This window comes from Rhodotorula paludigena (genome assembly GCF_050403205.1).
Source record: "Rhodotorula paludigena JCM10292 DNA, Rt_paludigena_JCM10292v1_ctg10, whole genome shotgun sequence".
Classification (NCBI taxonomy): Eukaryota; Fungi; Basidiomycota; class Microbotryomycetes; order Sporidiobolales; family Sporidiobolaceae; genus Rhodotorula; species Rhodotorula paludigena.
Genome location: NW_027481448.1, coordinates 275880 through 302464, shown reverse-complemented (window position 1 = coordinate 302464; position 26585 = coordinate 275880). Strand labels below are relative to the sequence as shown.

The following is a 26585-nucleotide window of genomic DNA, read 5'->3' as shown; positions in this document are numbered from 1 at the left end:
CACAGCAGACAGGTCACCGCACAACAGGATCTCTTATCGATGCAGGGGAGCGGGGAGCGTCTCTACTGCTCGCATGCAGGGCAGCCTGCAGGTTGGACGAGAGTCAGCTCTGCACAAAACGTGGCTCAAGAGGCGCAAGACGCACCTCCTCATCCTTCGACGCCCGCGGTCCCCAAGGAAGCGCCTCGCACACAGTGAAAGCGTCGAGATTGAGCGCCGCGACCGTCTCGTCTCGGTCGATGACTGCCTCGTTGTACTGTGGTTCCCGCCCGGCGGTCTCCCGCGTCGGTACCTGGCCCATCGACGACGCCCTGCCCACGCTGCCGAGCATTGGCACGAGCGAGCCCCGCCGCGCCCAGTCGAGCGACCGCGCGTCCAGCGAGGCAGACCGCACCGAGCGAGTCCCGCGTGCGGGCTCGCGGAGGCTGTGCGCCGGTTCGGGCCGCGATACCGCAGACGAGAGCGAGTGCGCGGGATCGAAGCGCAGCGAGGGGAAGAGGCGCACGGCGTCGCCGCGCCAGGTCTGTGGGTCGTCCGGGTCGAGCGCGATGTAGAGCGTCGATTCGGGCACGACAGACTCGTGCGGCGAGCGGGTGATTTCCGGCGGCGTCGGCGCGACAGCGGCCGCGTCCACAATTGACCGACTCGTGCAACCCAGAGTCGAGCGGAACCGCTGCAGCGAGTGCAGGTCGCTGCCGCCGAAGTGCTTCTCCCCACTGCTGGACGACTTGCTCGGCCGCGGCGTGACGGGCGATGGCGGGCGCTGGGTGAGGGCAAACATGACGGAGTACGCCGAGACGAGCGGAGACGAGAGAAAGGCAAAGAAGCCGACGAGACGGGCGGCTTCCGAGACGTTCCTTAGGGCCTGCGCGATACCGACGGCGAGAAAGACGATGTCGACGAGGCCGGAAGACTCGATGTACAGGCAAATGAACATGCCGACGCGCTTGAGACCGTGCCTGCGCCGCACGGTGACACAGTCCTCAGCGAAGGGCGCTGAAAAGACACGACGGAAAGTGCGCACCGGCTAGCGAGTTCTGCGTCCCTCATTTGGCGTAGATGATGCCAGAGCAAAGATGTCACCAGACCCGACGAGGCGACCACAATCTGCGAGGGCAAGGCGTCAGCGACCACAGCTATCGCAACCCAACTGGCATGCGTACCCAGCTACTCGAGAGACCCCATGCGCGATCCTGCGGACCGAAGTAGTGTGAGCTTCGCTGCTTGAACCGTAGTCAAGGAGACAGACATACCGAACCGGCAATGAGTGGATTGCCCAAGGTGATGCTCGTCACGCGGATGTCCCAAACCAAGGACAGCACGCTAGAGGCGACCCACAACACCAATACCGGAACCCGAATGAGCCAGCTCTTGGCGAACTGCGTATGCAGACCCCGTCAGCGGTCGCATGTGGAGAGGACAAGCGACGTAGGCGTACCGGCCACAGGCGGGTTATGAAGAAGAGTTGCGCAACAATGAGGTTGATGGTCGCGCACGCCTGACCAGTTGCGTCTATCCCCGGGCGTCCGACGGCCGCGTAGCCCCCGCCCTTGACAGCAGCGGTCAGAACCTGGAAGAGGGCTGCGACCTGAGTTGCGACGGAGCCGGTCGCGAGGACGGCGAGGAGCGGAACGAGGAGGCGGCTGGGCCAGCGGTCGCGCCTGTACTTGCGGGCGTACGTAACGCACAGGCGGAGAGACATGCCCTGACCATTGCAACGCAGTCAGCGGGATCGGCACACCTTGTTGTGCACCAGAAGAGCGGGCAACGCACGAAGAGGAGGGCGCTCCAGGGCACAACGCACAGGAGCACGCGGACGAGCGGGAGCCTCGAGCGCCCAAAGGCGATGGAGTCGTCGAGCACTGCCTCCTCTGCCAGGACGCGAGGCGTTGCATTTGCCATGCGTCCTATGAGCAACGCGAGCAACCCGACGCCTGCTTTCCCCGGGTGCCGGAAGGAGTTTCGCGGAAGACAAGCTCGGTCGGTGACTTGCACAGTCTCAACAGGGGTAGCAGCAGCAGCGAGAGCGCGGGTAGGCGAGCGTGCCGTGCATTGGCGCGAGGGCAAGGTCAAGCTCCAAATGTCGAGGCCTGCATCTCGGCGACAGGGCGATCAAAAGGCGCCCCACGCCCCGTCTCACCTTTTCTGAGAGGGACTGCAAGGAAATACAACACGGCTGCACACGAGCGCGTCTACCATCCAAAGACGAGGTCGCTGACCTTGCCAAGCACGCTCTTCTGTCCCGCCTGCTGCTGCTGCTGTGCGAGCACTGCCTGCTTGCTCTTCTCGGCAAACAGGCTCGCGTGCGCGTCTCCCGTGCTCCCGCCAGGCGTGCTCGGCGCACCACCGAGCCCGAGGAACCCCTTGCGCGTCGGCGTCGGCGCCGCCTTGAACGCCGCCTGCGGGCCGAGCACCTGCACAGGCTTGCCCACGCCCGACGGCGTCGACGCTGCGCCGCCGATGGGCGCCGAGTGCGGCCGCGGTGCAGGCGTGCTCGCGCCCGAGGGCACAACGTCGTGTCCGCTCTCGCCGCCCGCCAGCGCACGTTTGAGCCCGTCCTCGTCGACCGCCTTGACGCCGATCATGAGCACCCCGCCGAGGATCTCGCCGTTCTTTCGTGATGCGCGCGCAGCAGACCACGGCTGTGCGTACACGACCGTGACCCAGTTGCCTCCCTCGGTCGATGGCGTCGACGAGACAACCTCGCCAAACTGAGCAAAGTGGTCGAGGATGAGCTCGAGGGCCGAGGCGGGGAAGCCAAAGATGTTGACCGCGTAGCCGCTCTTGTTGGCGGAACTCGAGCTACCGGGATGCGGAAGGGCGGAAGAAGTGGCGAAGGGAGAAGCGTTCGGGTCATTCGAGGGGGAGCGGCGGAGTCTGCGACGGTCATTTCTGTCAGTCTCGCCGGCCGGAGCATCTTGCTCGCGGCACGCACCCGTTCATGCCAGAGTCGACTTGCAGCGAGGAGGTGTCTGGGCCGTCGTACTCGTTGAGCGAGGCCACGGGCGGCGCATCCTCCTCCGCCTCCCGCCGGTACGCAGTTGCTCGCGGCGGAGCGGTGTACGGGGCAAACTTCGGCGACTTGGAGGGCGTTCTGCAAAGCGTGCGGATCAGTTTGATGCACTGCGTGCGCCGGCATGTGGGAACGCACCCGTCGCGACCGCCGAACAAGCTTCCGCCGCCGAAGCGGGTCGCGGGCGAGCTGGAGAGCGAGGTCCTCCGTGCGGGCGAGTCGTACGAGCGGTCGTCGGCCATAGCATGCGGAGGCGTCGCATCGGCCTGCTGTACCTCCAGAGGGTCAGCACGAAGCCCGTCGAGGGGGTCGAGACGAGACGCACCTGAGCTGCCACACCGCCCGACAAATACCCGGGCAGGTAGTTGCGCTTGGCGCCCGGCGTGCCTGCGCTACCTCCTGTGCTGCTCTGCATCGCGTTCTGCCCGCCGAACGGGCTGCCATAGCCCGCATTGCCTGCTCCTCCCGCTGCTCCTCCGCTCGCGCCGTACCCGCCGTACCCAGGCGCGACGCCGTGATTCCCGCCGCCGAACTGCGGGCCTGCGAACGTGTTCGACCCTGAAGCACCCGAGTTGTACCCGCCGAAGCCACCTGCCGAGCCCTGGGCTTGAGGTTGAGAGAAGGGCGATGAGGTCTGCGGAGTCGCGAACAGGCCAGGCTGGCCCGCAGCGCGGTACGGCGAGTTGGTGTTGCTGCTCTGCGCAAACATCGCAAGCTCAGCAGCCGGCAACTTGGGGGGCGAGGTCGACGTCGGTGACAGGTCCTCCTTGAGCGGCAATTGAGCGGTGCTCTCGCCGAGTCGGAATCTCGCGCGCACCCTCGCAATAGACGGTCCGGAGAGATAGGACTTTCCTCTACGAGAAGATTCAAAAGCGGAAAGAAGTGCATCATGGCAACAACGGAGAAACGCTACCGCTGCGACTTCTTCTTGAGCGTCGACTTGCTCTCGAGCCGGATGCGCTTCTTCTCCTTCCGATGCCGCTCGGCCGCCCTGCTCTCCCTCCCAAGCACGCCCTCCGCCGGCCCACCGCTCTTCTTCGCCGCGTTGGCCTGCTTGCGCTCGTAGCGCTCCGCCAGGCGCTTCTGCTCCTTCTTGCCCGCGCGGCGCGCAATCCGCTCCGGGTCCATCGCCTTGATCTTCTTGCGCTCCGTCGTGGGGAGCTTGGCAAGCGCCTCGGCGAGCTGCGACTGGTGCTCGGTCGTGCGCGCGGAAGAAGGGCCCGCCTTGCTCCCGCCGCTGCTAAAGCCGGGACGGCCGAGCGACGGGTCGCGCGGCGCAGCGAGGCGCACAGGCTTGGGCGCCGCCTTCTTCGTCGAGGAGGGGACCGCGCCAGGCTGCGCGGCGGCGGTGCGCTGCGAGGCCTTGGCGCGCGCCGCGGCCGCAGTCGTCTTGCAGCGCTCGAGGCGGACCTTGCGCTTCGAGATCTTGAGGTTCTTGCCTGGCGGAAGCGCGAGGAGCTCGTCGACGCATTGCTCGTCCTGTAGGGAGCAAGCGGAGTCAGCAGGCGAGACACCGCACGGAAAGAAAGGCAAGACGCACCGCCAGCAGGACATAGCAGAATCCCTTGCCGAGCCCACTGCTCGCGTCGCGCACGATGCGCACATTCTCAACGTACCGTCCACCAGAAAGCTCCCCACGTTCACGGACAAGGACCGCCTCGGTCGCCTTGCGGACGTTCTCCTCGTTCTCGGCAAAGTCGAGGCCGCCAATGAACAGGGTCCGGCGCGCCTCGGCCGCCGAGATCTGGTGCACGTCTTGGTTTCGCGGCACGTCGGTCAAGTCGGCGTTCGGCTTGGCGGCCATCTGCGCGGCGGCAAGGACGGCAGCGGCCGAGCGCGGGCGGACGACATCGGCGCGGAGGGTGAAGCCCTCAAAGACCGAGTTGTCGTTTGCCGCGACGAGCGCATTAACGACCTCGCGCACGTCGACGCCCTCCGGGACCGCCTCGATGACGAGGTAGGCGTTGCACGCCTTCTTGCCCTCGTTGAGCTCGCCGCGGATGAGCGCGACGCGGCGCTTCTGCGCGTCCGTCATCGGCGCCGACCGCGCGCCGGCAGCCGGTGCGGCGGGCGCGCCCTCGCGCTCCTTGAAGCCGCCCTTGATCCCACGCAGGTCGCTCTGCTCGGACTCGCGCCACTCGCGCGCGCGCTTGCGTCCGCGCCCGCCCTCGGCGAGCGGCTCCTCGTTCGGGTTGGTCGGGCCCGTGTGCGCCTTGCGGCCGAACACCTTGGAGGCGAAGGCTAGCGAACGGAAGCGGATCGCGTCGAGCTTGAGAGGCGGGCAGTCGGCGGGGAGCGTCAGGGCGGGGTTTTGCAGGACGTGACGGACGAGCGACTTCTTGAGAGACTGCGGGGACACAGAGTCGTCAGTTGCGTCGACGTGTGCGAAGAACGAGACCATCGCACCCGCGACGTCGAGCACTCTGCCGGCACGTTGCCGAGGAAGATGGTGCGGGCGTCGCGCTCCTCGGGCGATTCCTGCGCGCGCTTCTCCAGCTTGGCGCTGACCTTGGGCGCCTTCTTGCTCTTGTCCGTCTTCTTCGTGCCCTTGACACCGTCGACCGCGTCCCGCAGCGTCTCCTGGACGAGATCGTTGATGTCGAATTCGTCGTCCTCGTCCTCGTCCACCTCGATGGGCTCCTCCTCTTCGTCCTCCTCATCGGCCTCCTCCTCCTCGTCGTCGAGCTCTTCCTCGGCCTTGCGCTTCCTCCCCTGCGCAGCGGCCGTAGCGTCCGCCTTGCGCTTCTTGAGAGTAGCAGCCGCAAGCTTGGCAGCGTACTCCTCCTCGACGTCGCCCCGCTCCTCCCCGTCTGCCTCCTCCTCGTCGTCGTCGCTAAGCTCTGCGCCAGACTCGAGCTCGCTCAGGTCGGGCTCGTCCGAGTCGGAAGTTGCGGCGGGAGGGGCGGTGCTGGTCGAAGCGGGCAGCTCGCGCTTCGGGTCGAACGCGAGCGAGCGGCCTTTCTGTGGACGTGTAAAGGGAGCATTAGCACGGTAGCTACGCTCTCGTAGGGGCTGCACACGCACGGAGTGGGCAAAGACATCGGCAAGGTCGCTGTCCTGGGCGGTCGCCTGTCCGAGCAGGAACGACGAGAGCCCGACGGCGGGAGCGGGCGCCGCGCCCTCGGTGGCTTCGGGCTGCCTGGCAGCTGCCTTGGACTTGCTCTTGCCCATCGTCAGAGCGAAAGCGCGGGTGTGAAGAGCGAGAGCTTGGACGAGCGGGGAGATGAGCTCGGCACGGTTCCCCTCCGCCGTCTCCCTCGCTCGTACGGGGTTGGAGCGTGCGGCATACGAGAGCATTCCTGCGTGCTGCCCTCTCGGCGCCCTGCATGTACCGCCAGCATCCACTTTGCCCCACCTTCTCCTCGTCGCTTCCATCTTGCTTTCACCATTGGCAGACGCTTCCGCTCTTCTCAGCACCCTGACGAGCTCATGAAACGCTTGGGCGGGCTTCAGAACAATGCACGCTGTACGCGGCCAACCTCCGCGGATCCGGGCGAGGTGGCCGCTCGCCTCGGGTTCCCCACCTCGACTTTGCCCTCTCGTGACCTCGACCTCTCTTTGCCCCGCACCTCATTCGCCGGCGCTGCTGCTCTCCCCTGCTTGCTGCTGCTTCTGGCTTCCTGGGGCTCGCTGCCGCAATGCAGGCCCCGCACCGCATCCGCGTCTTTACGGCCCACATCGACCCGAACGTCCCCACCTCGCACGACCAGCCCATCTCCCTCGCGTTCCCGCCCTTCTCCTCCGGCCAGTGGTCCGTCTCGTACGTCCCAGCACAGCCCAAGAACAAGCTCTACCAGCCCTCGGCGGTCAAGCTGCGCTGGAACAACTGCGACGACAAGACCACGCCTTCCGTGCGACTCGCCGTCGAAGCGGATGGCGCAGTACACACCTTGGTTGAGCAGCTGTCGCGGTCATACGGCTGCCGCGGAGAGTGGATCTTGCTCGTCGGGAGGCCTTCCAAGCCCTTCAAGGTCGTCCTCGAGATGGAAAAGCCAAAAGAGCCCGTCCGGGCGACGGAACGCTGCATGAGTGCGTGTGCCTCCTCTCCCGCAGGATGCACAAACTCACTCGAGTGCAACAGCCATGATCGATGCGCCGCAAGCCATCGACGTCTGCCTCACCTTTCCGGGCGACTCTCGCACGCTCTTTGCGTCGTCCGCCATGCTCGCCGCTGTCTCGCCCTGGTGGAGTGCCTACCTAAGCACGACGGGCTTCTATGAAGATACAATGTCGGTCGCGCACACCCCCGCCGAACCTGCCTGGCCCGACTCGGACTGCTCCGACGACGACTATGACGACGACGACGAGGAAACACGGCCGGGCGTGAAAGCCTCCGTCGCGCCCGACAGCCCGCCGCCCTCCCCTCCACTTCGCACGCGACCGCTCATTCCGCGCAACATGCGCGTCGTCCCGATCACGGGCACCTCGTACCGCACCTTCCGCGCCTTTCTCGCCTGGACGTACACCGGCACCGTCGAATTTGCGCCTCTCACCTCGTCCTTCCTCTCCGCCTCTTCTTCCTCCTCGTCGAGTACTACAAGTGCAGCCAAGCGGCGCCGCCAAGCGCTCGCGCCTCTCTCGTCCCTGCACCCATCGCGCCCGACGCCCGTCTCGCCCAAATCGCTGTACCGCCTCGCTCACTTCCTCGACATCCCCTCTCTGCAATCGCTTGCTCTGTCGGCGCTTGCCGAGCGCCTCACCGTCGAAGGCGTCGCGGCCGAGCTGTTTGCGCGACCGGCGCTCGGCGAGGCGTACGACGAGGTGCTCGACTACGAGGTCGACTTTGCGCGGGAGAACTGGGAAGAGGTCAAGGTCTCGAGGGCGATGAAGGATGCGAGCCGGAGGATGAAGGTCGACGCGAACCCGTACGAGGTCGAGACGCTGCTCCGGCTGCTCGACGTGCAGGACGAGGGCGACGAGGAGGTCTAGGCGGTGTTGCGCGTTCCCGACTCTTTGACTCTGTTGTAGCCTTGTACGACCACACTCCCATACTGCGAATTAGTAAAAGGTGAGCGACGGAGGCCCCCCTCTGCTGTTCATGTGCGTAACGAAGCGTGGGACTTTCGTTGGCTCTGCGCATCTCGCCTTGTCCTTCTAAACCACCTTCACTCAGTTCCTGGTCTGGTACTTCGAGGGGCCATCCTCTCTGGTACGTTGGTGGTCCGACGCGCGGAACCCCTGCGGCCGGACTTCCCCGCCAAGAGCAACGCGTTGGCTCTTCGCGCTTCTCCCTCGACCAACGCGGCTGCCAGTGCTCTCGCGGCCGAGCCAGGTCGTCAAAGGCTGTGCATCGGCCCTGCTGTCAGCTCTCGGGCGCCCGTCGCGCTTGTTGCGCTGTTTCAACATCCGTCCATCTCGCAAGAGCAACTCGGCAGCACATCTTCTGAAGACCTTGCGGGGCTCTTCTGCCCGCAAAAGAGTACACTGTGCGTCCGATCCCGTCGCCTCACAAGGCTTCGCGATGCCTCTGTCGCGTTGGAGACTTTGAAGCAGTCTTCATCAGTTTGGCGACGACGAGCTTCTCCGAGCCCGTCTGTGGTTCTGTGGACAACGCGAAAGCAGTCAACGCGCTTGCTTCAGGCTGTGCACGATCACGAAACCCCTACCTGACGCCTTGCGACTGCAGCCCACACCGCTGGAACTCCTCCGCATCCCTCGATCAACCCCCGCCTGTTCCGCCTGCACGTGGGAACGCAGCTCGTGAGACGCGTCGAACGCCTTGACGACAACCAGGCCTTCAGTCTCGTCGGCATAGTCGCTGCCGCCCGTCCCTCGCGCGCCGATCCCCTCCACCTCCGCTCTGCGCTTTCGCAGCTTGCCCAGCCATCATGGCCAACCTGCAGCGAAAACCCGCCCTCCACCTCTCCGTCGCGCCCTCAGCCGCGAGCGCCGCGGCGCAGTACGCGTCGTCGCCCGCCGCCTCTACTTCGTCGCGCCGCATCGCCTCCTGGGGCTCTGCGACGTCCGAGACGTGGCACAACGTCTCGGCTATGGGCGACCAGCACATGACGCCCCTGCCGTCGCCGCTCGAGGGACGAGAGTGGGGCTTCCTCCCGGCGGCAGGCGGGAGCTGGCAGGGTGCCTGGACGGGCGGCAGCCTTGGAACGGGCGGGCGCTCGCGAGGCAACAGCCTTCTGCAGGAGCAGCACGACGCGGCAGCGCTCCCGACCTGGAGCCGCGGCAGCGAGCGAAGCGACAACTGGTTGAACGCGAGCACGAGCACGTCTACCGCAGGCGGTGTCGATGAGTTCGGGGTCGTGAGTCCCGCAGCATCCGGGCGCAGCGACGAGTCGAGCGCGGCGAGTGACCGCAAAGCGCCCGAGCGGAGCAAGACGCTGTCATTCTTCGGCTCGGCCGACGAGTCGCGCGCACTCTCGCCGCCACCGAACCCGCCTTCGCGCAACAACTCGCTCAATCAGCGCAACACGCCCGCTCGCGCGCCGCCATTCCCGAATCTACCCTCGCCGGGTTGGGAACCGCATCAGCAGGACCTGCTGCGGAGCTCGGTCGCGTCGAGCAGCGGTGGAAGCTGGCTCGACGATGCGGCCGAGGGCGGTTCGTTCTGGCGACGAGATCGAGGAACGAGCATCAGCAGTGCGACGAGCCACGACGGGGCGAGCTGGCAAGGCTCGCTGTCGCGAACGCCGCGGACCGTCTCGCCCGCGCGAACGGCCGTCGGCACTGCAGGCAACGAGTCGGCCGCGACCGGCTCGCCCGTAGCAGCGCTTCGACCGCGGCTCGCTGCTCTCAACACATCGTCTACCATGCCGAGCGGCAGCGGCTTCCCCGGCCCCGCCGAGTCTTCACCTGTGCCGCACAAACCCCTGACTTCGCTGCCATCCGCTGTCGACGTTCCCTCCCGCCCCCGCTTTCTCGACTTTGGAGCGCCTTCGAGCTCGTCTTCGTCACGCTCATCGACCATTCGTCAGTTCGTCTCGCTCGGCGATGAACCCACGCCCGCTTCGTCCGCGCTCCCCTCGCGAGCTGCGACTCCCGCACACTCCATCTCGTCTCCGCCCTCTTCCTCGCAACAACAAGGTGGTGCGTCGGCGTCGCTGGATCCAACGGCTTCGCCCCGCGAGGTCGACGAGCCGCCTGTCGCGAAAGGCGATGTCATCGGCGACTACGCTGTCGACCGTGTGCTCGGGAAAGGCGCCTTCTCCCGCGTCGCGCTTGCGCACCTCGTCAAGGGCAAAGAGCGTGCAGTGAACGGACGAGATCGAGGGCATGCGCGGACCGCGTCGAGAGACGCCGGTGCGGACGGAGGACTGGTCGCGCTCAAGCTCATGAGTCGCAAGACGTGCGAAGCGAACGATCGCATGCGCATCAGTGTCATGCGAGAGGCCGAGGTGCTGAAGGTGCGTAACGCGCTCCTGCACTGCTCCTTGCCCGCGCGACTCACGCTTGCCGTAACAGACCATCCACCATCCATCCCTCGTTTCGCTCTATTCGTCCTTCAAAACGCCCATCTACACCGTTCTCGTCCTCGACTACTGTGAAGGCGGCGAGCTTTTCGATTTTCTCGCCGACTGGCATCCGCAAGTGTCGGAGGGGCTTGCGCGGCGCATGTTTGGCGAGCTCGCCTCCGCGGTTGGGTGGATGCACGAGATTGGGCTTGTGCACCGTGACATCAAGCTCGAGAGTGCGTTCCCTATCGACACGCTGCCGCCGTCACTACGAACTTACGCTCGCCTTCGCACGTGCTAGACATCCTTCTCACTTCCCGCCCATTCCCCTGCTCGGATCCAACCAATGTTCTCGCAACACTTCCCTCACCCTTCCTCAAGCTCACGGACTTTGGCCTTTCACGGTTCATCGATCCGGCCTCTCCGCTACTCGCGACACGTTGCGGATCCGAGGCGTACGCCGCGCCCGAGCTGATCATGGGCAAGAAGTACGACGGGCGACAGACGGATGCATGGGCCCTCGGCGTCGTTCTGTACGCCATCATTACAGGCGTGATGCCATTCGTCGAGCCCGTCGACGGCAGTGCGCGAGGGCGCAAGGCGTACCTCCTGAAGATCGCGAAAGCCGACTATCGCTGGCCCGGGCAATTATCTCGCGCACCGTCCCTCTCCAACCCGTCACCTGTACGATCCGCACATCCGACGCACGCCTCATCCGCGTCAGAACCGGGCTTCGCGACTGGAGCAGCAACAGCCCTCCTCTCGCCGCCCCCTCCTTCCGCTCGCCTCGTCACGCCTGCGGTACAAGCCCTCGTCGCCCGCCTACTCGTGCGAGATCCGTCCAAGCGCGCCGCTGCTGCCGACGTCTGGGAGTCGGAATGGATGCAGCAGGGTGAGGGACGACCGCCGCGGATACGCGGGAATGTGCGCGCGCCGCCCGCAGCCGATGCCATGCGGCGCGGGAGCGAGTTCCTCCTCGACGATAACTAGACTGTGTGTGCGTACCTTGTACGTGGCCAAGGTGACTCTCGTAATTATCCTCGACACGATTTCGACGCACGACCTGGTTGAGAAGGTCGACCAGTCGGTGCGGGGTCCGCGTGCGGTGAGGTCCTCCTTTTCCCGCTTGGCCGTGCAGGCGGTCTCTGCAGGCTTTGCGGCCGTCTTCAACCGCTCGCCGGACGATGCCTCGTGCGCTTGCGACTCCTTCACGCGTCGAGATTAGTCGCGCGATTCCGACTATTGGCTCTGCGTACAGCGGCGTCTATTCTGACCGCACTGGTTGCCCGACCGTGTGGTTCTGATCGACTTGGGCTAAGCCAAGGGGACGTCGTGGTCCTCATCTTGGCATGACCTCGACGCCAACTTCCGCCTTGCCGCGGTGTATGCCATAAAGGCGTCGGCCTGCGCTATGTCTGCTTCTCTTTCTCCTTCTCCTTCTGCCACCTCCCCGCTGCGGACCCCGCCATGCTGCCCTCCCTTCTCCTTGCTTCCGCTTCGGCGGCTGCGGCTGTCCAGGCCATGCCTTTCTTCACCCCGGCTCCGGCCCAGCAGCTCGTCAAGCGTGACAACACGGCCGAGAAGTCCTGGGAAGGCCACACCGACCAGGTCAAGATCCACGAGTGCGTTGCGCAGCCTCCTCTACGCCCTGTCACCGACCTGATGCACTGGTCCACGTTGGCAGGTCGTGCAGCCCCGCCCAGACCGCTTTCATCCAGAACGGTCTCGATGAAATGCGCGACATCGCTGAGCACGCTCACGACCGCATCCTGCGCCTCGGCGAGTACGACCCGCTCTACATCAGTTTGTCGTCCTCCTTTATTCTGCTCGCCATGTTTCGGCAAAGCTGACGTCGAGTGTCTGCTGCAGAGTACTTCGGTAACGCCTCGTCAGCGGCGGCGTCGGGCATTTACGCCCAGATCCGCTGGGGCAAGTACGTGACTTTCGCTCGCTTCGGCCGCTGTTGGGGCTTTGCACGATCCTTCTTGTTCTCACTGCAAATTGGGCACTGACTTGTGTTTGTTCGAGCTACAGCAAGGCCCGCGAGGACGGGAATGACGTCCTGATCCGCTGCGACGACCCTGATGGCAACTGCGCCCTCTTTGCCGACACGCCCGCGCCGTGGGGTGCGTTACTGTGTCGCATGCTCTACTTCGTTGAGCTTCGCTGACTCAGAAAACCACGCAGCGGGTCATTGGCGCGGCAACAATGCCACTCAGGAGACCGTCATCTGCGACGCGACTTGTCGGTCACCCGCCTCGACCATTGCATCCGAAACTCTTAACTAAGCTGTAGCATGTCCGCAGACACCGGGCGCAGCTTCTTGAGCACCATGTGCTGGGATGGCCAGGAGATTGGCGTCGGAAAAGCTGCTCAGTGGTTCGCGGGCGACCTCAGTGAGTCTCACCCGCTTGCGCACTGTTCCGTTTGCTAGCGCTGATAACACCGGAACACACAGTCCACCGCATGCTCCACGTTCCTGCCATCTCATACAACCACGTTGAGCACGCTGGTCAGTCTTCTCGACCCGCTTTGCGCTGCGCCGCATCACGTGTCGCAACTGACGTGCTCTTGCCCTTGCCACCTCTCCAGCTGACGGCTACCCCGAGCTCCTCGCTCTTGCCGCCAGCAACGACTCGTCAACCGTTTACAACCAGGCCACGCTGCAGTGGTACGCCCTCGATGCCTGGGCGCACGACAAGGCCTTCCCGCCCAACGGCTGCACCGGCGAGCACGCGCACGAGGCGCAGGAGTCCCACGATGACTCACACGGCCAGTCTTCGTCGTCTGCGGCGGCGTCGACTACTCAGGCCGCTGCCTCGGCCACGTCCGATGCCGCCACGTCCATCCCTACCGCTCACGAGGTCGGCTCGCACGGCGACTCGTCTAGCGCCGGTCAGGACTGCCATTCCCACGCGGATGGATCTACCCACTGCGTCTGAATTGTTAGTCGTCGTCGCTGGGCCTGTCGGCCTGCTAGACGCCGTCACTTCGATCCCATCTTTCCCTTTCTCACTCCTTTCCTTCGCTCTTTTCTGTACCCCCTCTTCAGATCAAAAGATACTCACTAGACGTGCATCACGGTTGGATTCGTGCGGGACTACCTGACGTTGCGCCGCGACACTCCGCTTCGGAAAGACCAGCTCACCATAGGGGGCAGAGTTTGGGCTCGATCGGCGAGCGCTTTTTCGGCGCGCCCGGCAGACGGCTTGTGCTCGTCAATGCTATTTGCTGAAGAGTGCGGCCGCCTAAGCGACCGCGTGGCGCGTTTCGGTCGTGACAATTTTGAGCACGATGTTGCCGCTCTCGACCTCTGATCTCTAGCGGTCGGAGGACGCGGTGGACACAACAGCCTTACAACCGGCAGACGAAGGGGCTACACAGATGGAGAAGAGAAGGAGGCGCGAAAAAATTAGAAGTACTGCGAGTGGCAACCAGTCAGTCTCCTCGTCAATTGAGTGTCAGTAGCAGCGCGTGCGAAGCAACTTACGATGACACCGCTCGCGTAGGTGATCACAGCATCGTCCTGGCTGGCGAGCGACTGGAGGTGCTCCTCAGCCTCGCCGCGGCCGAAGAGGTGAGCAATCTCGAGACCGCCGTTGAGCGGCTCGAGGAGCGACGTGAGGGGGATCTCGTCGGTGTCCTTGAACTCGTCGCTCTTGCGGACGGCGGCCAGACGGGATTGGAACAGTTTGAACCTGCGAGGAAAGACAGTGAGCTTCCCGACCTTTTCAAGAGGAAAATCGCCTTACCTTGCCGGGTTGACACCTTCTGCCTCGGGCGTCTTGGCCTGCGCAACTTGCTCGGCCTGCTGCACTGCAGGCGGCGGAGGCGAGGGCAAGCCGTTCTCCTCGGCCTCGCGCATCGCCGCCTCGGCCTCTTCGTCCTCGTCGACCTGCTCCTCCTGCTCGGCCTCGACCATCATATAGTCTTCCTCGCCCTCGACCGATACGGCGGCAGGGCTGCTCGCCGCCTGCGCACTCTTGCCGCGAGCGCCACGTGCAGGCTGCTTGCGCCCCGGCATGGGCATGCGCTTCGGCCCGCGCCCGTCGTCCTCGTCGTCGCTGCTCGACTCGCCCTCGTCGGACGACTCCTCGTCCGAGCCCTTGTCGCCGCGACGGGGCTTGTTGAGCTTGCGGCGCTTCGATTTGGCCTTGCTCGCCTTGACGACCTCCTTGTAGAGCGCGTACCGCAGGATCTCCTCGGCGGCAATGGCGTCCTCCTCGGTGATTTCGGGCGAAAGGCGCGCCTTGGCGTGCGCGGTCGAGAGACGAATGAGCGTCTCGAGCGCACGCACCGTCATGGGCGCCGTGCGCTTCTGGTTCGGGCCGGCGTCGTCGTTGCGAAGGTTGGTCCACGCCTTGGTGATGTACTCTGACGCCTCTTGCAGCAGGACGGGCTCAATCGTGCTCTTGGCGAACTGGATGTACTTCTTGACGAACTGGATCGTCAGGACCTCGGGCGTCTTGGCCTTCTTCTTGCCGCCGCGCTTGGTGAGCAGGGGCGCCACGCCGCCGTGCAGGAGCGGGTTGTACTTCTCGAACGGCGATGCGTTGGCCTGCGCCGCCTCGGCCGCGGGCTGCTCAGTCCCGACGCTGAGGTGCTGCTCGAGCGTGTCAACCGCCGGTGCTCCCGGCTCGAGGCCCGGCTGGACGTAGCGGTGCATGCGCAGGACGTGCTCGGAGATCATGCGGTCGCGCTGCTCGTCGGCATCGTCGGTGACGATGAAGAGCAAGTCGAAACGCGAGAGGAGGGAGTCGGGGAGCGCGATGTTCTTGTGCGGGTCCTTGTGCACGTCGTACTGGCCGTAGATCGGGTTGGCGGCGGCGACGACAGAGCAGCGCGCATTGAGCGAGGTGTGGATGCCGGCCTTGGCGATGGTGACGGTTTGTTGCTCCTGCGGTTGCGAGCAGGGTCAATGACACCGCCAAGTCGAATAAACGAAACAACGCACCATGACTTCGTGAATGGCAACACGGTCAACTTCCGACATCTTGTCGAATTCGTCGATGCACACGACGCCGCGGTCGGCGAGAACCATGGCACCAGCCTCAAGGCGGCGCTCGCCCGTCTCCTTGTCCGTCGTGACGGCGGCCGTCAAACCGACGCCGGACGAGCCGCGACCGGTCGTAGCGATGGCGAGGGGAGCCGTGTTCAGGACGAAGCGGAGCATCTGGGACTTGGCCGTGGAGGGGTCGCCGACCATGAGGACGTTGATGTCACCACGGAGATGAGTCCCGTTCGGAAGGTTCTTCTCGACGCCGCCGAGGAGGAGGAGGAGGATCGCCTGCTTGATATAGTCCGAGCCGTAGATGGATGGCGCGAGCGACTTCCAGAGAAGCTCGTACACGTCCTTGCGCTTGGCGACCTTGCGGATGTCGCGGATGTCCTGCTCCGAGAGCGACATCTGCGCGATGCCTGCGCCCGACTTGGCCGAGAGGAGCACGACATGGTTGCCGACGATGAGCGTCCTGCACGCGCGAAACGGGTCAGCGCTTGTAGGCGTATTAGCATACAGCATGCTGGACTAACTTGAAGTGCGCGCTCCCACCGTTCCCGCCACCAAGACTGCGGTACACTCCAACAATCTGCAGCCGGTCTCCCGGCTTGCACTTGTCGACGAGGTCATCTTCAAGCACGACTTCGACGCTGCGCGGCAGCTGACCCGCGGGCGCGCGCTCGGGCATCTCCTGAATCGAGATCATCTGGTGGTCCATGAAGGTCGAGAGGCCGTGCTCAATCTCGAGCGGGTTGCCGTCGGCGTCGGTCTGCGGGTAGGCGGAAGAGGAGACGGGGGCGCCGGACGCGGCGGCGGAAGAGAGGCGGTCGGTGTAGAGGCGGGTGTGGAAGTTGGTAGTCGACGGGCAGTAGTGCACGGATTGCTGCATCTTTGGTCGGACGAGATTGCCTGCGAGCACATGCGTGTCAATCGCGATATTGAAAAGGAGGGAGCAGCACCTCGGGACGCACAGCGCGTGACGATTCCCTCGAGGCAGACCATCTTGCCGAGCTTGTCGCTCTTGAGCGTCCGCGGCGTCGTGTGATTCTCGCCGAACGAGCCCTTGAAACCGACGTAGAAGGTCTCCTGCTTGATAATTTCGGCCATCCGCTCCGTGGAAGCGTGGACGGCCATGTCTTTCAGCGCCGCGTCTGCCGCCGGAAGCCACGCTGCCGGCTCCTTCAAAAGTCTGTCTTGAGAGCGTTAGCGGGTTGCGGAGCTGCAGTACAGGACCGTGGGGGTGCGCACCCATCGCAGAACTCGCGGTCGTAGTCTCGCAGGTCGTCAAGGTTGACGATGAGCCTCCGCTCCTGCGCCTCGCACATCTTGCGCACGGCCGTCTTGTACGACATGCTCATCCGCTGCGCGCCACCGGCATACGTAGGAAAGGTCAGCGTGAATGAAGAGAGGCATGCAGCGTACGCCAGAAGCAACGCACGCGAGCCTGCGCCGAGCCAGGGTCGAGGTCGAGGAACTCGGTGAAGCTGCGCATGCGCATGCAGAGGTCAGTCACGATTCCGCGCACGCTGCTACGAGAGGTGGAGACGGACCGCCTTGTCCGGCTGACGAGCTGGTCGTCCGGGAGGACGGGGAGGCCAGAGAGGTCGGCCATGTGTGCGGTGCGTGTCTGTAGCTGGCTGTTTGAGCACTGCCCTGCTCAGCAGACGAGCGAGTGCGAAGCGAGAACGGCGACGGCAGCGAGATCAGCGTCGCGTCGAGGGCGAGACGCGTCGGACGCGGCGCGACGCGAGCAACGCGCCGAGCAGGGGGCAGCCTCGCGGAAGCGGGCTGCATCTCTGCGGCAAGAGCAGCTGAATGAGCATGCGCCTTGTACACTGCTCCTACTGGACTGCCTCTGTCATCCCGACGTGCTCGCTTGACTTTGGACGTCTCCTCACCTTCGACATCCACTCTGACTGCAAGAAATCTGACGCAAAGCATCCGATGCGAAATACGATGTCAATAATGTACGTACGCCCTCGTCGAGCCAGCGACAGGACGACACAGCACGTCCCCCGATCAGAGTCCTTCTCCGACTTGCTCCTTCCACAGCACAACCTTCGCCAGTCCCTCGCGGATCCGGTCGAACTGGTCTATCTCCTTCTCGCCCCACTTCTTCCTTCGGTCGGTCGTGTACCCGGCGAGGACCCACCCGCGCTCGTTGTCCGTCTCCGCGATGGGCAGCAAGATCCCGCCCGCGAAACCTCCCGCGCGGCCCTCGCCTCCGCGCGCCGACGAGGATGGCGAGCGGTACAGCAGGCCTCCTTCGGGCGCGCGCAGCGCACGCAGATGCAGCGCTGGGTCGAAGGTCGCGTTCGAGTCTTGCGGGAGGTTGTGCGATGCGAGGAGCGTCAGGCCGGGGGAGCCATTGATGGAGGGCGCGGGCGGGCAGTTGCGCAGGTCGAGCGAGACAAGGTAGACGAGGTCGAGCGCGAGGGTCTGCGCGAGGGAGGTGCAGGCTGCCGTGAAGATCGAAGAGGAGGGCGTCGAGGCGAGGATGGGCGGGAGCGAGCTCGTCGCCTGAGATGCGGCTGAGCCCTCGCGCGAAGCCTCGCTCTGCGAGTCGCGACGAGATGGCTCGGAGTTCCAATCGACGTAGCCGCTGTCGCTTGCTCGCCGAGGCGCCTGTCCCGCGTCGAAGGATACCTTCTTGGCGTGTCCGTGCGACGAGGGGGCTGCGATGCTCTGGCCTGGGCCGGCACTGGCATGGGCGCTCGCGGTGCCCGTACGAGAGAAGTTGTGCTGTTCGCGCTCGTGCAGGAAACGCTCAATCACGCGAGTGACCTCGCTGGCAAGCGACCGGCTGCGCAAGGCAAGTCAGCCATCATCTCGTTCCAGGCAATCGAGCGGACAAGCACGTACAGCTTTGCACGCTCGCTCGAGCCAAACTTGGTAGTCCGCGGCCAGTCGTCCAGCAGAGCGACGGTGCCGATGGCGATCCGCCCGCCTGCTTCTTCCTCGAGCGCGGCGAATGATGGCAGCGAGGGCGCGAAGATAGGCATGCCTGCGACGTGCCTCAGTGGTGAGCTGTGAGCAAGAGGGAGCGTATGCGAGACGACACGAACCAGCGTAGAACCGAATCCCAAGTCCTCCACCGTGACTCCCGCTGAGAGACGCCCTGGGACTGCTCGGGCTCGTGCATACGACCTCGTTGCCTCTGAACCGCCAGTCCCGCTCCGTGTCGGGTACGACGAGCCCGCGCTCACCAGCGAGGACGACGTGCGCGTCGAGCGCGTGCGAGAGCGGGAGCGACGAGATGCGCGTGGGAAGGTTGAGCGAGGCGAGGATGGTGAGCGAGGCAGGAGGCGAAGACGACGAGGGGAAGAGTGTGATGATAGCGGCTTTGGGCGCGGGCTTGAACAAGGCGGGTGAACCGAGCGGGGCGTAGAGAGCGCGCTGGAGGAGAGTCCTGAGGGCTGGATGATTCTTGAGCGTGATGGCGGACAGCACGTCGACGGCAGCGGCAGCGCCAGTCGTGTAAGGGTGCGTCGTACCCGCACCCAGCGGGTGCGAGGGGAAGACAGCAGGGCCCCCGGCGCCCGGCACGCTCTTCTGTACAGGCGAAGGATGCGAATAGGCCGTAGACGGTGCAGTCGAGGCATTGGACTCTCGTCGGCCAGGAATCGGTGAGCTGGTCGACTGGAAGAACGAGTCGCGTCGTCCGCTGGTCGCGCTTGAGGCAGATGCGAGTGACGGCACAGGACTGACCGCCGTCGATATGTGCAGCGCTGCACTGGCCGTAGCCGTGGCGGGCAGGACGTATGTCTCGCCGAGCAGATCCAGCTGCGCGATGAGGCGCTCGCGCACGGGCGTGATGGGCGAAAGACCGAGCGGAGCAGGGAAGTGCGCGGCTTCATACGGCGAGATGCGGGAGCTGCTTGGCTCAGCCGGCTGCCGTGCAGAAGGAAAGGTGGTGGAGATGCCTGTAGGCGTGGTGAGCGGCGGGAAGGGCGGGTCGTCCAGGTCAACTTGTGACTGCGGAATGTAGATTGTTAGCAGGCAGAGATCAACTGGAAGGCACACGACGTACTGATGCGTAGGCCGACTCGAAGTCCTTCCACGTCTTCGGCACGTATTCCGCCGGCGTCCTGCTGTCCATTCTGCCGCTTCTCCGCCCAGCCTCTTTGCTCCTCCTCTGCGGATTCAAGTCGAGCGTCTCCTGCGCCCTCAGCGCCGCCATCTCGACTCCGACATCGGCCGTCTCATCTGTGCTCCCCCTTCGTCCGCTGAGATAGTTCACCCCGTCGTTGAGCAACCTCAGCGCCTTGAACCGCCGCACGAGACCCTCCCTCCCGTTCGCGCGCCGGACGCGCTCCCGCTCCGCAGCGAGCAGCTCCTCTCGCAGCGCCTGCTCCTCTGCAGTGTGCTGCGCGACGGGCGGCCGCTTGCGCTGCGGCGGTGGCGGCGTTGTCAAGAGGAGGATCTGGACATCGAGCGGGAGCGGGGGCTCGTAGTCAATGCGGGCAGAGCGAGGCTGAGGGGTCACGATGGTCGGGCGCGTGCGCAGCGCTTGACTCGCTCTGTGCGTGGTGGCGGGGCGAGGAGCGGTCAAGGTGGAGGACGACGCGAGAGAGGCGGAAGGAACGGGCGAGTGAGCGGCGAGGCCGGGCGGGAGGGCGAACGGGCGTGACGGCGCGGTAGCATGCACGCTGCTGCTGGTCGTCGAGACGCTCAGGCGCGACGAGAGCGAGCTGGGACGGTGCGCAAGAGTCGGTCGCTCTAACCGCGGGCGGGCGGTTTCCTGAGGTGCGAGCGGGAGTGCAGGGTGGGCGGACAGGGCGTCGAACTTGAGCGAGGGAGTGCGTCCAAAGGTGTACGGCACGAGTATTTCGTCCACGGCCTGTGTCGTCTCGTCGCGGTGCTCGTCTTCTCGGTCGCCCTCCACCTCTCGAGCTTCTGTCCGAAGCGGGGCGGGCGTGTCGACCTCTGCAGCCACATGCGGGTCCTCGTCGTCAGCCATGCGCGCAGGCCAGGCAGCAGTCGTGCCCGTGATGCACTCGAGCGGGGAGGAGCCGCAGAAGCCGAAGCGTGGAAGCAAGAGCAGCGTGACAAGCGGGGTGGCAGCGGCGCAAACTCTAAGAACCAGATGCGAGACATTCATCTTCCTGGAGAACACGGCATGTCGAGTGGGGAAGAGCGAGGAACCCGAAGGTCCCGAACTGCGGAAAACTGATGAGACTTGCCGCCCAGCGCTGCGGAAGACGCGCCTTTTGTCTGCGGACTTCGATGGACTATTTCGCACAGCCGACATTGCATTCAACCTTGTCAGGTTACGCTACCGGTACGCGGAAGAGACGCGAGGTATCCATTGCGGTACCTACCGGCACATCTCAGATCTGCGTGACCGCAGCACCTCTTGCCGCTCTGAGGCATAACCGGATCTTGCGAGCGTGTCAAAGTCTGCAACGCGTTAGACTGCGTGGATTAGAAGTAGGCATTGGTAAGTGATCGCTGACAGAATCTACGAATTGCCAGCAAGCGCACAGCGTATCAGCAGCTAAACTCAATCACCTGCCATGTCCGGCTGCCCAGCTCTACGGACGATGCACTCTTGGTCACGTCGACCGTAGCGAGTGCCGGCAGCATCCGACCGAGCTCATTGCTAGCGACCGTGACCCACTCGCCCTCCTCGTTCAGCTCCCTCCGCACGACTCCGAAGCCTGCAGGCCCGTCCAGCAAGCCCAGCTCGTAGTCTCCGACCCGACCCAGGAAAGCGTGCTCGTGTCGCTGGTCGTCTCGCGCCTCGAGGATGAGGATCCTCGGCGGTTGGCCATCCCGAGCGAGCGGAAGCCGGCGCCAGACCTCCTCGTACGGCGCGGAGATGCCTGTTTCTGGTCGTAGCATGACTCCGCGCTCTAGCACGTCTCCGTCCGGCAGCGTCGCAAACGAGCCCTCGTCGGACGCTAGAGGGTCGTCGGAAATCGGATGTGACGAGGAGCGGCGAGAGTCGATCACGGCGTCGAAGCGGGCGCGCGGATGGTCTGCCGTCACGAAAGGTCTGTTAGTGAGATCCTGAGGTCAAAAGTGCGTCGCCTGTACGCGGAGCTTACTTTCACCAGTCTCGGGAGGCAGCAACACCTTCCACCCGGCGGTCGCCCACTCCACCTGCGCATCCTGCGTACTTGGTGTTGAGCGGCTCCCATCGCCAGAAACGAGCTGCGAGCTTGTCCGCCGTGTCCGAAGGTCGAGAAAGAAGCCCGAACGGCCCTGGATGACGAGGACATCCTCCAGCTCTGCCGCCGGTTCTGGAGGCCAGCGAAGCGAGACGCGGGTCGACACAAGCGGGTCCATGCTGCGCTTCTAGAGTACCGAGTGATTCGGCGTAGGATGGCGAGAGGTCGAATGTTGGTCAGCAGCACCGCCCCCGTCGAGGTTGACCTCGTTTCCCTCCGTCTCATCGCCATCCAGAGCCGCAGAGATGGCTGCAGACAGCGCAGAAGCACTTGTGCACCTCGCTGTGACGCATGGCGGGCGCACCATCGAACTCGCCCTCTCCCCCACCTCTCCCCTCGCCGACCTAGCTTCCACTCTCGCCGACTCGTTCGATCTCAGTCCAGACTCGCTCAAGCTTCTTGTCAAGGGCAAGAAGCTTGCTCTCGACCCGCATGCGCTCGAAAAGGTCGACCAGGACACACGGCAAGCGCTCGAGGGCCTCGTCGGCGAAGGTCCCGTAGTGGCGGCCTCCTCTCCAACGCTCAAACCCATCAAGGCGCTCGTTGTGGGCACCAAGCGCAGCGCGTACGACTCGCTTCAAGCCACCGAACGCCTGCGCGAGCGCAAGCACTCCGCCTTCGTCCACCACCAGGCGCACGCCGCGCACGCGCGGCCCTCGTCTTCCGCGCGCGCAGGCGTGCACTCGTTTGCGACGCTCGCGGGAGGCGAAGACGACCCAGAGCGGTATCGCTTCTACGAGCTCGAGCCGTTTCCGCAGAGCGTGCCGCAGTTTGAACGGAGGAAGGCCATGCTCGAGCGGTTGGCGCAGGATCCCGCGGTGAGGGATGTCATGCGGCGGCACAAGTTCGCTGTGGGCGTTTTGGTCAGTGGCTTTACATTCACTCTCATTCTGCTCGTGCAATTCTCAGACGCGGTTGCCGCGGCTGCACAGGTCGTCGAATGACACAAGTTTACTGTGCTTACCGCTTTCTCTACAACAGACGGAGCTCCATCCCATCCTCCAGCCGACCCTTCTCGGGCTCAACACGAACGCTGGTCAGAAGGTCTCTCTCCGCCTCCTCACCGACGCGCTCGACGGCGTGCGCAGTTACGCCGACGTGCGCCGCGTGCTCCTGCACGAGCTCGCGCACAACCGATTTGGCCCGCATGACGACTTGTTCAAGGAGCTCAATTCGCAGCTCAATAAGGAGGTCGCGGCTTTTGAGCAGCGCGACGACTTTGAGCCGTGGGACCCGGTCGCGGCGGCGAAGGAGGGGGATGCGAGCCGCGAGGAGGCGCACCGGTTGAATGAGGTCGAGGCGGAGCGCGTGTGGGACCAGCTCAAGTTTGGACTGGAGGATTACGTCGACGAGCGGAGGGAGCGGGCGGGAAGGGCGGCGGAGGAGCGGGCGAGGCGAGAGAAGGAGCAAGCTGGGAGATAGACCCGCCGACGATAGACCCGTTCGACCTGTTGTTGCTATTCTCAACCGTTTGCTTGTGCAACTCCCGACGCGTTACATGACGCATCCTGAGTTGGGAGCTACAGCGTCGTAGGAGACTCGGTCAAGCTCCAGATCGGAATAGGAGAGTACAACAAGCCATTCAAACCTCGCTTCGTTCTCCGCTCACGGCGAGCCACCCTGTGGGTGTTGCGCCTCCCTGTCGGTGAGCGGGACGTAGCGCACTCCGTACAGCCGCTTCTTCGTCACGTTGCCCTGCTCGTCCTTGTCAACCTGGTAAATGCTTTGGTCCTGCACCCCGACCGGGATGAACATCCTTCCGGGCGAAGCAAGCTGGTCGACGAGCTTCTGGGGCAGGTGCGGCGCCGCAGCGCCCACATGGATCGCCTGCCACCCGCCGGACGGTACGAACCCCTCCGGGGCGCCCTGGCGCCCGTCGGCGAGGATGCACTGCATCGTCTTACTCTCTGGCACGCTCGGGTCGACGGGCGAGCGCTCGTCGGCGCAGAGGGCCGAGGCGGTCGTCGGGTCGCGCGAGAGGTTGGCGCGCGAGAGTGCGACGAGCTCGGGGATGTGGTCGATGCCGAGGACGGTGCCGCCGGGCTGTACGAGCGAGTGGAAGAGGCCGAGGAGGTAGCCCGAGCCGCTGCCGACGTCGAGGACGTTGGCGTTCGGCTTGAGGAACGGCTCGAGATTCTCGATGGCGCTGCGCGACAGGACAAGATTCAGTCGCCTGCGAATACGTATGGACGGGCAGACACACTTGGCATGCATGTGCGGTGCGCTAATGGTGGCGCCATAGCTGTTGACGGGCTGCATCAGTGCGAGAGACACCTCGAAATAACGCATGCAGGGCCGACGAACCCGATGTACGAAGGCGAATCGCGGTACGAGTCGCTTGGGTCCGACACGTAGTACTTGCGGTCGACGCGCTTGAACGCTTGCACGACGCTGTACAGGCGAGACCGTCAGACGGATCAAGCCCGAGACGCAGACACAAACGAAAGAAGCGGACCGAGGTGTCGAGAGGATGCCCGCGCGCAAGAGATTGTCGACGAGCTCGGCGTTGCTCTTGCCGCTGCAGCTCCACGCCATCCTGCTGAGCAGCGTCGCTACCAAGCCCCGAATGGTTACTAAAGCGGCCCGAAGCGAGCTGTCCGGGACAAGTGGGGCGGAGAAGCGGAGGAGCGAGCAAGCGGTCCGGAAGCTCCTGCGGTCAGCGTGACCAGTCGAACGGTAGGTCAACAGCTCGATCTCGTACGGCCCAGTCGCTCTCGCAGTAGCAGGCGAAAATCGACCTGGTCAAGTGCCCTGCGGCGAGACCTTGGACTCCTCCCCACACCGCTGTCGCCGCCATGGCAGCTAGAGTCGCTTGCAGACTGCCACTACGGCCTGCCGGAAAGGCTTGCCTCGCTGCCAAACCCCGTCCGCGTCTCGTCGCTGCTGTCCCTCCGTCATCGCTTCCTCGATTCGCCTCGTACTACCCGACGCTCGAGCGCCCCCCGAGAAGGGGCGTAAAGATCGGGCATGTATTTGCTGCGCTCGCCGTCCTCGGTGCGCACCTCCGACTGCTGTTCCTCCGCTTTGACATCCCGCGGCTGACCTGCCCAACCGATTCACAGGCATCGGCGCAACGAGCTACGGCCTGTATCAGTTCTACCAGTCCTTCACCGCCTATCCCGACACCGAGACGCACCCCGTGCGCTCCAAGCTGCGCGCCGCCCTCCGCGCCCAGTCCGCCGGCGAGTACGAGCGCTCGTCGTCCTTCTTCCAGGCGGCGTACTCGCTCGCGCAGGACCTCTTCGCGACGGGCGAGCTCGGCGCCTCGCGCGAGGAGGCCGTCCTCCGCCTGACGGGGATCGCCGTCCGCTGGGGCGCCATGTGGGAGTCGACGGCCGAGTATGCGCGCGCGATCGATGCGTACGACACGGGGTTCCAGCCCGTCGCGGCCGTCGTCGAGGGGCACAAGCTCGAGGGCCAGGCCGAACCGAGCCGCGCAGAGGTCATGCGCGGCGCCGGGATCGCCATGAAGCTCGGCGACTTGTGGGTGCGCGTCGGCGGGCCGGAGGCAAATAGCGAGGCGGAGCGGTACTACACGTGGAGTGTGCAGGAGCTCATGCGGCTCAGCCTGACGGGCGAGCAGAAGGACAAGGTGCGCGCCGAGATGGCTGCGCAGGACGCACCTGTCGCGGCGGGCACGGCGGCGGAGAAGGCGGTCAAGGCGGACGAGGGCGACGAGACCAAGCTGCCGAACTGGGTCAGCGAGGTGGAGCTGGTGGCAGCGATGGAGCGGCTAGGCGAGCTGTACTCGCGAATGGGCAAGATCGAGTGCGTTTCGTCGATTGACTTTCTCTCCCGCACCGACTCCTGCTCACCTGCGTCCGACAGGCTCGCAACACCCCTATTGCAGCAAGCGATCGCCATGCTCTTCCCTCCGCCGCCGAAAGAAGGGCCCAAACCGCCAATGCCGCCAATTCCGCAGCGCTGCCATGCTGCCACTCTCGTGCGCCCAACTTGATGTTTTTCTTTGTCCCTGAGCTCATGCTTTTCGTTCGCACAGATGAACAACCTTTCCTCCGCGCTCGTCAGCATGCCCTCGCCCTCTGCCGAAGTGCTCCAGTCCTCAGCGGGCTGGGCGCGCCAGTCCCTGGTCGTCGCCAACGGCTGCCGAAAGGAGGCGTCGCAAGCGCCAGGGGAGCGCGAGATCCCGCTCGCCGAGCGCGAGGAGAGGGAGTGCGAGCTGACGGCGATCGTGTCGTCGTACAACCTCGGCAAATTGAGCGAGGCGCGTCTTCCGTCGCCGCGTCGTCTTCTTGATATGCCCCGATTGATCTCTGACGTGAATGTGGCGCCCTCTCGCAGATGTCGAAGGACCCGATCTCGGCGGAGCAGTGGTTCGTTCAGTCGGGCAAGCACGCGGCCAAGCTGGGCTTGCGGGACGCGGCGCAGCAGAGCCAGGAGGCGATTCGCAGGCTCAAGCACCCGAAAGCGCAGGGGCCGTAGACGAGCGTAGTCCTAAGCCAGATCTGCACCGAATGGTTGCGAGCGTCCCGCTTCGCAGGGAGCGAGCCCACAGCGAGCGCTGGTTGCGAGCGTCCCGCTTCGCAGGGAGCGAGCCCACAGCGAGCGCTTTGTGCGGCCGCTCGCGGTAGCACGGTCGGGGAGACCTCAGGCTTTTTGTTCAGGCTTTGATAAGTAGTGAGACGAGGGTTCGTACGATCTACCTGTCCTCTCGAGCCGATGCAGCGAGGTCGTAAGCGACTTGAGCGTTTTCGCAGGCGGCGGTCGTCCACGGCCTTCCCTTCCGCTCCACCCGCTCGCCCTCGCCTGCACGCGTACAATGTGAGTCCTGTCCACCTGTTCGGAGGTCCTTGCCTTCACTGGCGCACGCGCGGGCTGGCTCGACGGACCGAGGGACAGACGGGTCGTGCGAGGTGGCTCAGACAGTCAGCAGCCGCCACTGCCTTGCGGTCGTTGTGCGCCTGCGAACGGGGCTCGCAGATGGTCTACTAGCAGCTGCGGACGCTCCGTTGGCTCGCTCGGCGCGTCAACGA

At 64.9% G+C, this 26585-nt stretch overlaps 12 protein-coding genes across 12 annotated transcripts; 5 read left to right on the top strand and 7 right to left on the bottom strand.

The window, feature by feature from the left end:
* Positions 1 to 103: 103 nt before the first annotated feature.
* Positions 104 to 1902, bottom strand: JCM10292_006871 (uncharacterized protein; the record flags this gene model as incomplete). The annotated part of the gene is made up of 6 exons (XM_076647669.1): positions 104 to 959; positions 1025 to 1107; positions 1164 to 1193; positions 1254 to 1379; positions 1439 to 1705; positions 1774 to 1902. 6 exons carry the CDS (start codon positions 1900 to 1902, stop codon positions 104 to 106), a joined length of 1491 nt encoding a protein of 496 aa, XP_076506839.1.
* A 290-nt stretch (positions 1903 to 2192) lies between these two features.
* JCM10292_006870 (uncharacterized protein) lies at positions 2193 to 3722 on the bottom strand (the record flags this gene model as incomplete). The annotated part of the gene is made up of 4 exons (XM_076647668.1): positions 2193 to 2877; positions 2936 to 3094; positions 3152 to 3282; positions 3339 to 3722. 4 exons carry the CDS (start codon positions 3720 to 3722, stop codon positions 2193 to 2195), a joined length of 1359 nt encoding a protein of 452 aa, XP_076506838.1.
* A 200-nt stretch (positions 3723 to 3922) lies between these two features.
* JCM10292_006869 (uncharacterized protein) lies at positions 3923 to 6310 on the bottom strand (the record flags this gene model as incomplete). The annotated part of the gene is made up of 4 exons (XM_076647667.1): positions 3923 to 4492; positions 4554 to 5360; positions 5420 to 5974; positions 6038 to 6310. The coding sequence occupies 4 exons, from the start codon at positions 6308 to 6310 to the stop codon at positions 3923 to 3925; spliced, it is 2205 nt and encodes a 734-aa protein (XP_076506837.1).
* Positions 6311 to 6651: 341 nt separating this feature from the next.
* On the top strand, positions 6652 to 7942 carry JCM10292_006868 (uncharacterized protein; the record flags this gene model as incomplete). Its single annotated transcript, XM_076647666.1, has 2 exons — positions 6652 to 7042; positions 7095 to 7942. 2 exons carry the CDS (start codon positions 6652 to 6654, stop codon positions 7940 to 7942), a joined length of 1239 nt encoding a protein of 412 aa, XP_076506836.1.
* Positions 7943 to 8841: 899 nt separating this feature from the next.
* JCM10292_006867 (uncharacterized protein) lies at positions 8842 to 11409 on the top strand (the record flags this gene model as incomplete). The annotated part of the gene is made up of 3 exons (XM_076647665.1): positions 8842 to 10371; positions 10430 to 10655; positions 10721 to 11409. 3 exons carry the CDS (start codon positions 8842 to 8844, stop codon positions 11407 to 11409), a joined length of 2445 nt encoding a protein of 814 aa, XP_076506835.1.
* Positions 11410 to 11886: 477 nt separating this feature from the next.
* JCM10292_006866 (uncharacterized protein) lies at positions 11887 to 13361 on the top strand (the record flags this gene model as incomplete). The annotated part of the gene is made up of 8 exons (XM_076647664.1): positions 11887 to 12041; positions 12104 to 12222; positions 12289 to 12352; positions 12454 to 12545; positions 12607 to 12663; positions 12726 to 12815; positions 12878 to 12931; positions 13012 to 13361. 8 exons carry the CDS (start codon positions 11887 to 11889, stop codon positions 13359 to 13361), a joined length of 981 nt encoding a protein of 326 aa, XP_076506834.1.
* Positions 13362 to 13831: 470 nt separating this feature from the next.
* MCM3 (MCM DNA helicase complex subunit MCM3) lies at positions 13832 to 17030 on the bottom strand (the record flags this gene model as incomplete). The annotated part of the gene is made up of 9 exons (XM_076647663.1): positions 13832 to 13840; positions 13910 to 14117; positions 14172 to 15316; positions 15374 to 15890; positions 15952 to 16327; positions 16390 to 16607; positions 16667 to 16779; positions 16857 to 16902; positions 16969 to 17030. The coding sequence occupies 9 exons, from the start codon at positions 17028 to 17030 to the stop codon at positions 13832 to 13834; spliced, it is 2694 nt and encodes an 897-aa protein (XP_076506833.1).
* Positions 17031 to 17437: 407 nt separating this feature from the next.
* JCM10292_006864 (uncharacterized protein) lies at positions 17438 to 20519 on the bottom strand (the record flags this gene model as incomplete). Its single annotated transcript, XM_076647662.1, has 4 exons — positions 17438 to 18221; positions 18281 to 18422; positions 18484 to 19393; positions 19449 to 20519. The coding sequence occupies 4 exons, from the start codon at positions 20517 to 20519 to the stop codon at positions 17438 to 17440; spliced, it is 2907 nt and encodes a 968-aa protein (XP_076506832.1).
* Positions 20520 to 20908: 389 nt separating this feature from the next.
* JCM10292_006863 (uncharacterized protein) lies at positions 20909 to 21709 on the bottom strand (the record flags this gene model as incomplete). Its single annotated transcript, XM_076647661.1, has 2 exons — positions 20909 to 21399; positions 21469 to 21709. 2 exons carry the CDS (start codon positions 21707 to 21709, stop codon positions 20909 to 20911), a joined length of 732 nt encoding a protein of 243 aa, XP_076506831.1.
* Positions 21710 to 21836: 127 nt separating this feature from the next.
* Positions 21837 to 23013, top strand: JCM10292_006862 (uncharacterized protein; the record flags this gene model as incomplete). The annotated part of the gene is made up of 2 exons (XM_076647660.1): positions 21837 to 22454; positions 22573 to 23013. The coding sequence occupies 2 exons, from the start codon at positions 21837 to 21839 to the stop codon at positions 23011 to 23013; spliced, it is 1059 nt and encodes a 352-aa protein (XP_076506830.1).
* A 183-nt stretch (positions 23014 to 23196) lies between these two features.
* On the bottom strand, positions 23197 to 24126 carry JCM10292_006861 (uncharacterized protein; the record flags this gene model as incomplete). The annotated part of the gene is made up of 4 exons (XM_076647659.1): positions 23197 to 23737; positions 23795 to 23833; positions 23896 to 23982; positions 24047 to 24126. The coding sequence occupies 4 exons, from the start codon at positions 24124 to 24126 to the stop codon at positions 23197 to 23199; spliced, it is 747 nt and encodes a 248-aa protein (XP_076506829.1).
* Positions 24127 to 24386: 260 nt separating this feature from the next.
* Positions 24387 to 26034, top strand: JCM10292_006860 (uncharacterized protein; the record flags this gene model as incomplete). The annotated part of the gene is made up of 5 exons (XM_076647658.1): positions 24387 to 24585; positions 24654 to 25359; positions 25420 to 25534; positions 25592 to 25816; positions 25894 to 26034. 5 exons carry the CDS (start codon positions 24387 to 24389, stop codon positions 26032 to 26034), a joined length of 1386 nt encoding a protein of 461 aa, XP_076506828.1.
* Positions 26035 to 26585: the final 551 nt, after the last annotated feature.